Source organism: Salmo trutta, chromosome 4 (assembly GCF_901001165.1).
Source record: "Salmo trutta chromosome 4, fSalTru1.1, whole genome shotgun sequence".
NCBI classification, from domain to species: Eukaryota; Metazoa; Chordata; class Actinopteri; order Salmoniformes; family Salmonidae; genus Salmo; species Salmo trutta.
In genome coordinates this window covers 3,199,690-3,210,546 of record NC_042960.1, presented here as the reverse complement: position 1 = coordinate 3,210,546, position 10,857 = coordinate 3,199,690, and the positions used below count along the sequence as shown (strand labels likewise).

General features: G+C 42.4%; 1 protein-coding gene across 2 annotated transcripts; it reads right to left on the bottom strand.

Moving 5' to 3' along the window:
• Positions 1 to 3,198: 3,198 nt before the first annotated feature.
• LOC115191666 (B-cell CLL/lymphoma 6 member B protein) lies at positions 3,199 to 9,474 on the bottom strand. Of its 2 annotated transcripts, none has more exons than XM_029749490.1 (5): positions 9,253 to 9,474; positions 6,003 to 6,106; positions 5,840 to 5,900; positions 3,865 to 5,666; positions 3,199 to 3,561 (listed from the first exon to the last, which is right to left on the bottom strand). In XM_029749490.1, coding segments are annotated over exons 1-4 (1,257 nt in total). In that variant the 5' UTR covers positions 9,254 to 9,474; the 3' UTR covers positions 3,199 to 3,561; positions 3,865 to 4,575. The 2 variants fall into 2 exon arrangements, with proteins under 2 accessions (XP_029605350.1, XP_029605349.1); XM_029749489.1 differs by lacking the exon at positions 9,253 to 9,474 and adding an exon at positions 6,196 to 8,080.
• Between the last annotated feature and the right edge of the window lie 1,383 nt (positions 9,475 to 10,857).

Here is a 10,857-nt window from a genome sequence, read left to right as displayed (position 1 = left end):
AACTCTGAACAATGTAACAGTAGAAAGATTAAAAATAAAAAAATCTGAATATATATAGATATATATTTTATAAATTACAAAACTGTATAAAAAATTGCTAACTAGATGGTAATTTCACCAGAAGTAAAGTTATGGGGCTTGATTTAGCTCCTTAAAGTGGAAGAAGTTGAACCAGTTTTACTTTACTATTTAAAGCAAAGCATTTACTTTAAATAGTGCATTTGGAAAATATTCAGACCCCTTGACTTTTATCACATTTTGTTACGTTACAGCCTTATTCTAAATCGGATTAAATAGTTTCCCCCCTCAATCGACACACAATACCCCATAATGACAAAGAAAAAAAACAAGTTTTTAGAATGTTGCAAAATGTTGCAAAAAAAATTATGAATTAAACTGAAATATGACATTTACATAAGTATTCAGACCATCACTCAGTACTTTATTGACGCACCTATGGCAGTGATTATAGCTTCGAGTCTTCTTGGGTATGACGCTACAAACTTGGCACACCTGTATTTGTAGAGTTTCTCCCATTCTTCTCTGCAGATCCTCTCAAGCTCTGTCAGGTTGGATGGGGAGCGTCACTGCACAGCTATTTTCAAGTCTCTTCAGAGATCGATCGGGTTCAAGTCCAGGCTCTGGCTTGGCCACTCAAGGACATTCAGAGACTGGTCCCATAGCCACTCCTGCGTTGTCTTGGCTGTGTGCTTAGAGTCATTGTCTTGTTGGAAGGTGAACCTTTGCCCCAGTCATAGGTCCTGAGTGCTCTGGAGCCGGTTTTCATCAAGGACCTCTCTGTACTTTGCACCATTCAGCTTTCCCTCGATCCTGACTAGTCTCCCAGTCCCTGCCACTGAAAGACTTCCCCACAGCATGATGCTGCCACCACCATGCTTCACCGTAGGGATGGTGTCAGGTTTCCTCCAGACGTGACTCTTGGCATTCAGGCCAAAGAGTTCAATCTTGATTTCATCAGACCAGATAATCTTGTTTCTCATGGTCAGAGTCCTTTAGGTGCCTTTTGGCAAAGTCCAAGCGGGCTGTTATGTGCCTTTTACTGAGAAGTGGCTTATGTCTGTCCACTGTACCCTAAAGGCCTGACTGGTGGAGTGCTGCAGAGATGGTTCTCCTTCTGGAAGGTACTCCCATCTCCACAGAGGAACTCTAGAGCTCTGTTAGAGTGACCATCGGGCTCTTGGTCACCTCCCTGACCAAGGCCCTTCTCCCCCGATTGCTCAGTTTTGCCAGGCGACCAAGAAGAAGAGTCTTGGTGGTTCTAAACTATTTCCATTTAAGTATGATGGAGGCCACTGTGTTCTTGGGGACCTTCAGTGCTGCAGACATTTTTTGGTACCCTTCCCCAGATCTGTGCCTCGACACAATTCCTTCAACCTCATGGCTTGGTTTTTGCTCTGACATGCACTGTCAACTGTGGGATCTCATATAGACAGGTGTGTGCCTTTCCAAATCATGTCCAATCAATTGAATTTACCACAGGTGGACTTACAATCAAGTTGTAGAAACATCTCGAGGATCAATGGAAACAGGATGCAACTGAGCTCAATTTCTAGTCTCATAGCAAAGGGTCTGATTACTTATGTAAATAAGGTATCTGTTTTTTTTTGTTTTTTTATACATTTGCAAACATTTCTAAAATCCTGTTTTCGCTTTGTCATTATAGTGTAGTGTGTAGATTGAAAAAAAAAAAAATTTAATCAATTTTAGAATAAGGCTGAAGCGTAACAAAATGTTGAAAAAGGGAAGGGGCCTGAATACTTTCTGAATGCACTGTAGTCAAAGTTATATTTAGTAAAACAATTGGTCTGATTACTTCGACAGACGACTATATCAACCTTATTGCTTTGGATTGTGGGGCAGTAAGATCACAATGTCTAAATACAGTTAAGTGTAAAAACTGAAAGAAGAAAGACATAGGACAAAGATCTGTCAGACAATGGTAATAAAAGGCAGGATCATGTAGACAACACTCATAGGAAAACAAAGCAACTCAATCCATGCTGGGGGTTTCAGATAGATGCATTTTGTAAAAATGTCAATGAAGTTTGATTTTAGTTTAATGATGATGTAATGATCAAACTGTACAGAGTATTCATAGGTCTGTTGTTCAAAGTGAGATGGAAAATGCTTTCTGAATATGAAGACTTGCTGTTGTGGTGGAAGAGAGGAACTCATAAGGAATTAGAAACATGTAGGCTATTATTTGGGGAGGGAAATATGATGGTACATCTAGTGATGACAGCTGTGATGACAGCTCTTTAAAAGTATTTTAGTGGTAGTTTAACTATTTGAATGAAAAGAAAAGCGGAGGTATGATATTTTAGGCCGAGCCCTACCCATGCTGGTGACGCTCAGGCCCTACCCTACCGGATCCCGATTTCTCAACACAAAATTAGAAACACAGTAACTTCCTCAATTAGTATCAATAGCTAATCTCGGTCTGTCTCTTGCTTCCTGCACTGCCCCATGCGCTCCTCTGCGTGTGAGTACCCATAGCAACGGCTACATTTGGGCTGCTCAATGACAAGACAGCTGTTAGCTTACGTTAGCTAGCTACTTTTCGTTACTCTAAACTCCGACAACAGCTGTACCCTTTTATGGATATGCTAATGTATGCACATTTGTAGTTATAGTTTATCAAATCAAATGTATTTATATAGCCCTTCTTACATCAGCTGATATCTCAAAGTGCTGTACAGAAACCCAGCCTAAAACCCCGAACAGCAAGCAATGCAGGTGTAGAAGCACGGTGGCTCAGAAAAACTCCCTAGAAAGGCCAAAACCTAGGAAGAAACCTAGAGTAACCAGGCTATGAGGGGTGGCCAGTCCTCTTCTGGCTGTGCCGGGTGGAGATTATAACAGAACATGGCCAAGATGTTCAAATGTTCATAAATGACCAGCATGGTCAAATAATAATAATTACAGTAGTTGTCGAGGGTGCAACAGGTCAGCACCTCAGGAATAAATGTCAGTTGGCTTTTCATAGCCGATCATTGAGTATCAATGTTTTAAATATTTTTTAGTTAGGATGGCCTGAACATGTGAAAATTGGTTTGGTGAATTTTAAGTTAGGATAGCCTGAATGTTTTAAAGTTGGGTCTTGTAGCTTAATTGGCCGAGGTGCCAGACCATTTTGAAAACCTACCTCTGTATTCCTATGGTTCTCATCCAAACCTATGTTAATTTATGAAACATTTTATTGGTTATAGTTTTAAAAAGTATATACAGTACTAGTCAAAAGTTTGGACACACCTACTCATTTCAAGGGTTTTTCTTTATTTGTACTATTTTCTACATTGTAGAATAATAGTGAAGACAAACTATGAATTAACATATGGAATCATGTAGTAACTAAAAAATGTGTTAAACAAATGAAAATATATTTTATATTCTTTAAAGTAGCCACTCTTTGCCTTGATGACAGCTTGCTCAGGATGGTACGGAAGGTTCCGCTGTGACCAGAGACAGGTTCCAGTAGCCTCTCTTCCCGTCCACACGCAGCACGTCCCGGAAGATCCACACCAGCGACTCCAGAGGAAGCTGCAAAGACAAAAGTTAATTCAATGGTTTCCATATTGTATCTGTATATAGATCAGGTGCTAGTCCGGAACAATCAGTTTGGCCGCTAAGCAGTGATATATATATGAATTCTGATCGAATTGAATGGATTCTAATTCTATTCATTCTAATTCTGGGACTCAACAATTGCCACTTTGAATAGACAAGGGTTTTCCTAGGCTGAATATTATGGAAAGTGTAAAGTGATATCAAGATAGTTCTATAAAGCCGTCGATAAATCTAACCATAATAAACCCTCTATAAAGTCAACCACTGACAGCCTACCATTCCAGGTCAGCACTCTCGCGTTGCACCTGCTGGGTCGCCAGATCTGTTTCAAGGGCCAGGAGCGTGGTGGCACCCAGGGAACCTGTGGCTTTTCTCTTATGCCATGTCGATGTCCAGAAAGTAACAGTCATCGTCACGCTCTTCCCTGCACCCTCCTCCTCCCTATGTCCAGGTACGAGACGAGCCGAGCAGCGCGCTCTCGACCATCTACAGGCCTAGCTCACCCAGGCACCTGTCCAGAGCTTCCTGCATTCGTAATTGCTGTTCTTTGGTTCACCCCTGCACTAATACAAATTCATAAGGATGTTTAAAATCTTCACCTGTAATAACTTATAAATTATCAATCCACTCTGGATCAAGCATCAAGCCAGCTGAACTGAATACACTACCACTACACACAGAGGGTAGTGTTCAATGTGGAAACCATCCAAACTGTTAAAAACACAGGGACCCAGTATGAAAACCACAGTAGTGTTGAGCCATTCCCCTTACAACTAGGGCCAGGAGTCTTTCCTTGGTCTGGTCACGTGGTGAGGAAAACCTCCTGGCCTTGCCTATAATTACACCAGGCAGAGTAGTGTGAAGTTGCCCCTACACACTGATCTTGGGTCAGTTTTAGATGTTTTCCTACTAATGGTGAAGGTTAGGATTGGAGAAGAGGAAGCTGATCCTAGATCTGTACCAAGGGGAAACTTCACCCTGGAACACTCAGGGCAGCACCATGTCCTGTGGCCTGCCACCAGTGTGGACGAGGAGGTGCCTCTTCATGTGACTGGACTGGGTGAAGCACTTCCCGCAGTAGACACAGTTAAACGGTTTCTCTCCAGTGTGAACCCTCTCGTGCATCTTCAGCTGGTGGCTGTGGGAGAAGCGCTTGGTGCAGTGGCTGCAGCCGTACGGTTTCTCCCCCGTATGGACCCGCATGTGACTCCGCAGTTGCGCCGGCTGAGGGAAGGCCTTTCCACAGAGGCTGCACCGGAATTGCCTCTTGGGCGAGTGAGATGTTAGCTGTTGTGGCTGCTTTTCTTTGCCTTTTGATGAAGAAGTGGAGCCTCTGTTGAAATTCAGTAAGGGGGCTGGTGTCCCTCTTTGGGGAACCTGGTGGAGGGTAACCCTTGGGGACGAAAAGCTGTTTAGGGAGGACAGTCTGTTGAAATCTGGCATCTTGGACATTGATCCTACAGTTGTCCCTTGCTCTGTGTTTTCAGTGTCAGTGGGACACTTTGTCTGTCCAGACTCCATTCCCCCTCTTCCTCTGTTGTCCACAAGCTGCCTGCTGTCTGAACAGACCTCTCCAGATGTCGCCTCTTGGCCAGTTATGCTCCATTCTGAACTCATATCTGCCTCCACTTTAATGGGAACTGAGTCCACCAGCACCACATCAGACACCCAGTCCAGAGAGCCAAAAGCAGACATGTAGACCCCAGAGTTACCAGACACCCCTCTCCTCTCTGGATGTCCAGACAGCCTCTTGGAGTCTGGCCCGGCATTGTGAGGAGCATTCACATTTGGGTTGTCAGTCTCTTGGTTCTCTGTCCATTGAGACAGGCTGTATGATATGGGTTGATGGTCAGTTTCCCAGGTCACACACTCAGCAACCTGATGGTCCTGTCTCGCTCTGCTGTATTGTGATGCTGGATGCTGGAACGTCTGGTTTTCAGATTCTATATTGAGTGAGGTGTCTGGAGCTCTGTGTCTGTTGCCCTGCTGGTCCAGGTCTGTGGTTTCAGTAGATGATGAAGAACCTGGTTCTGCTACAATGATCTTCTCACTGCTCTCACTGACCAGTTGGACAATCTCTGAAATGGGTCAACATAAAGCACAGCATCAGCTTCCTGTAGTGGAGACTGATTCTTTTTTGCCTTATTTATTAGTTATGGATAATGACTAAGAAGTTAATCAAATACTGCAATAAAGGCTTTACTCAACAAAGTGTAAATTGCATAGATTTGATTAGTTGCATAAAAATGACCTGTTCTGCTGGTGCCAAGGTTCTCCATTTTGATAAGAGGTGACTCTTGCATATCTGCCATCTGTTTTGTATTCATCAGAAACATTTGATTAGAAAAATATCTCTGCCACCATTTGAAATGAGAAAACAAATCCTCAATTTGACCGTGTCAATGACAACTGACCTGCATGCCCCCATCCTGGTCTGTCGTTGTGCGTCTTGCGTCTTTCCAGTTCGTGACATCTTTTGTAAAGTTGTCCCCTTCACTGTAGGAAAAACGATTCTCCACTGCACCAGAAAAGATACACCCTCATAAACGTTATACATTCTACATTACAAATGATTTTGAACGCGTTTAAATAAGGTAAAAAACCTACAATATCCATGTCTGCCTGATGACTTTCCTACTAAGCTCTCTCTTTCCCGGGCAACAAGATCGGTGTCGCGCCTGTGAACTGTGCGTCGCAGGGCTCCGAATTTCTCTGCGCCCCGTTGAGAACTCTGGTATTTTGTCAAAAGCAGCTTCCTCCGCAGGTTATCGATTTCTTTCTGGCTATGAGAAATTTCCAAACGTAAGGCAGCATGGCCGTCATCTACAAGTTTACATATTTCGGCAACGGCTGCATTCGCCAAAACCTCAATTATTGAAGCTAGCTGAGCATGAAATGCGACGCTATCGCACATGTCCTTGGAACTATGTAAATGTTAAACAATTATGTTATAGTAAATTGCAGTATTCAGTCAACGATTTGAGAATTCAACGTTCACAATGTAGACGGTAGACTACACACACAGAAATTCATTCCGGAAACAAAACGAAGGCTACTTCCTGAATTGTTTTTCAAAATAAAGGTTGGTTTTTAAAATAAAAATTGGTTACACACACGACTTGTTAGTTCAACCTTTCAACGTTGCCACCCGTTGCTCTATCATGTTGTAGGTGCTACTAAAATTAATCGAATGTTTTGAAAATCCGCCTTCCTTGTCCTCTAAAAAATATTTCACTATTATATTCAAATACAAAAATACAGAATCCGCAAACAACCTGAATTTAAAGAGAAAAAATATATTTCTTCAGTTAAAAATAAGTAAATAAACGAGTAGGCTAAGTGTTAGTAGTCTCAAAACGAACTGAAACACCGCACTGAGAAAGCACAAAAAATATAATCTGTAAATATAATGGATAAATAGCCAATGGGATTTCTAGCTAACATTTCATTTTTTGTTTTTACAAATTAGAATATTGTAAATGGAAAAAAAACATAGGTAACTTTACATTAAGTAAAGTTGTGGAGCTTGCTTTAGCTCTAAAAGTATTTTGTGGTAGTGGAAGAAGTATAACAAGTTAACTATTTATATAGTTATAGTTGATAAATGTTTTAAATCATTTCAAGCTACAATGGCCTGAACATGTCAAAGTTGGTTTGGTCTATCATGAACGTTCAAGAGTTTACTGTAGGTGAGTTATTTTATGCTAATTTCTTCAAATGTATATAGTTATAGTCAATAAGAGTTTAAAATAATTTTAAGTTAGCATAGCCTGAACATTTTAATGTTGGTCTGGTAGTTTAATTGGCCATGGAGCAAGACCGTTTTGAATAGCTACCTCTGTATTCCTATGGTTCTCATTCAAACCGATGTTAATTTATGCAAATTGCAAATGGTTATGGTTTAAAAAAAAAGTATATAAGAATTAAAAAAAAAAATTGACAAGCAATCTAAGTATGGTCAGACCGAACCTGTCAACGTTGGTTTGGAGTTGATAGCTTAAAATGGTGAAAGAGGAGGTCTAAACAACAAAAAAACATTTTTGTACCATTCTAGTCTATGGCCCCTTTTTCTGCCATTGAAATGCATTGGTATCCACAGCAACAACTCCGTTTGGGCTGCTGAAGGATGAGACAAACAGCTGTAACTTTTGATTGGTAGTAGATAATTATGTTCTGATTCCAGATTTAAATACCAGAGAAGTAGACCTCAATGTCATACCCTCTAGGTTTTTATCTAAAGTGCTGGAAAAGTGGTCAAAGTTGCCGATTTGGGTCAAAAGTTTCATTGTTCACCGTGAATGGATGTTGGAAGTCTGGGAGTTGATGATGTCACAATAGGACCTTTAGAATGTTGAATAAAAACTATGAAAGTGAATAAAGGACTAAAAGCTCAGTAGTTTAAAAAGTACAAAAGGGGCACCCGAGTGGTGCAGTGGACTAAGGCACTGCAGCTCGGTGCAAGAGGCGTCACTACAGACACCCTGGTTGGAATTCAGGCTGTATCACAACCGGCCATGATTGGGAGTCCAGTAGGGCGGCGCACAATTGTCCCAGCGTCGTCCGGGTTTGGCCGGTGTAGGCCGTCATTGTAAATAACAATTTGTTCTTAACGGACTTGCACATTTAAATAAAGGTTAAATAAAAAATGTAAAAAGATATAGAGTTCCTTGCAAGCACATTGGTCCTGACCTCTGCACATTTAAAGTTTGAATGACGTTTCTAGCTTAAAAAGGTGTAAGAGGAGTAGCCTTCCAAATAATAATATGAAGTATGACAAAGATTTAAAGTGGGGTCTCTTGCATCACAAGCACCATTTCATAATCACATTGGTAATAGGGCTGTATGCAGCGCAGCAAGCATGCAGCGAGTATGTAATGGTTTATTTATATCGTTATTTACAGTAACCTGCAACCACAAAATACTGGCTCATCTACTTTCAGATACTACTGGTGCTCAGGGTTTTCCTGGATATCAAGACTACTTGCTGCTGCCAAACCCTACGCCACGCCCACGGATGTCATTTTTTTGTATTTTTTTGTCTGGCTCTGGGAACCTCTCCGAACATTCACCACCGAATGGAAACGCATGGGTCCGTCTGATTGGTCCAGAAACCGATGGGTTGGGCCAGCGCCAGAACACACTGGATTAAAACTGCAGTTAGAACATATTTTATCAGCTTGAATAATCTGATTGGTTAAAGACGATCCAATCGCTGATGACTATATTTTGTACAACACCCCTAGTGCCCCTCATCACCACAAACAACTTCAATGATGGCAGTCTCAGACTATAAAGTATGTAGTGAACGACAGAGCAGCTGAAGAATTTCGTGTGAGTCCTCAGGCTAGCTCAGGATCAGATCTCTGTAAAATGAACAAATTGTCAGACAAGCCAGAATAGAAATAATGGAATACGAATGCACAAGTAAAGAATTTAAAACCTATGGGACACAGACACTTATGAGGTGTTTGTGCGCAGTGTTGACATACAATAATGTTTGTAACAATGTAACAACCAATCTTTGAATGAGATTTGCGACCAAAAACATTTTGGGGGAAAGGTATGGTATAAATAATGAAATTCTCCTCAGAGCGCTGCATGACATTGAATCGGTGAGTTACACTCCCAAAAAATTGCTTGTGTCCCACAATATTTTATACTAACTTTCACTATGGAGTACTTCCTGATGATTTCATTTCTCAGCAGGATAGTGTAGAAGGTTCTAAAGACCAGAGAGACTCTCTTCGTGTCCACATTCAGCACATCCTGGAAGATCCACTCCCTAAGCAGTGGTGTTAAATATTTTAAAAAAGAACAGTAAAGCTACATTTCACAAATTGTAGAGTATAAACTCAGCAAAAAAAGAAACGTCCTCTCACTGTCAACTGCGTTTTCAGCAAACTTAACATGTTTAAATATTTGTATGAACATAACAAGGTTCAACAACTGAGACATAAACTGAACAAGTTCCACAGACATGTGACTAACAGAAATTTAATAATGTGTCCCTGAACAAAGGGGAATCAAAATCAAAAGTAGCAGTCAGTATCTGGTGTGGCCACCAGCTGCATTAAGTACTGCAGTGCATTGCCTCCTCATGGACTGCACCAGATTTGCCAGTTCTTGCTGTGAGATGTTACCCCACTCTTCCACCAAGGCACCTGCAAGTTCCCAGACATTTCTGGGGGGAATGGCCCTAGCCCTCACCCTCCGATCCAACAGGTCCCAGACGTGCTCAATTGGATTGAGATCCGGGCTCCCAGACCATGACGGATCCTCCACCTCCAAATCGATCCCGCTCCAGAGAACAGGCCTTGGTATAACGCTCATTCCTTCAACGATAAACGCGAATCCGACCATCACCCTTGGTGAGACAAAACCGCAACTCATCAGTGAAGAGCACTTTTTGCCAGTCCTGTCTGGTCCAGCGACGGTGGGCTTGTGCCCATAGGCGACGTTGTTGCCGGTGATGTCTGGTGAGGACCTGCCTTACAACAGGCCTACAAGCCCTCAGTCCAGCCTCTCTCAGCCTATTGCGGACAGCCTGAGCACCGATGGAGGGATTGTGTGTTCCTGGTGTAACTCGGGCAGTTGTTGCCATCCTGTACCTGTCCCACAGGTGTGGTGTTCGGACGTACCGATCCTGTGCAGGTGTTACACGTGGTCTGCCAATGCGAGGACGATAAGCTGAACGTCCTGTCTCCCTGTAGCACTGTCTTAAGCGTCTCACAGTACGGACATTGCAATTTATTGCCCTGGCCACATCTGCAGTCCTCATGCCTCCTTGCAGCATGCATAAGGCACTGTGGCAAACCTCTTCAAAGCTAGGAGCGTTTGTCACAAATTAAGTGAGAAACTGTCACCAAAGTCAGCCCAGAATTAAAGTTCTTTCGAACATGACAGTACCTGTATGTTTGTTTCTCTGTCCTGGTCCACCCAGGCCGCAGGTAAGGTCAAGGATAGCAGGGTTCGGTACACAAATCTGGTTCTCAGTAGGTCCGGGTCTAAACGCCAACAGGTAAGTCCAAAACAGTCCAGCTCGTACACGGTAAATCCAGCCAATGTAGAATGTCTCTCTCTCTATGGTTCATAGATCCTTCCCGCTCTCTCTCTCTCTTCCTGGTTTTTCTTGACCTTTTATCTGTGGGTCGGCTCCACCTTCTGAGGGTTCCCCTTGCTTCTGGGAATTGTAGTTTTGGCAGTCGGCCATTTTGTGATCTGTAGTTCTGATCGGGGTGGCCATTTTAGTGATCGGGCAGAGCCCGTTTA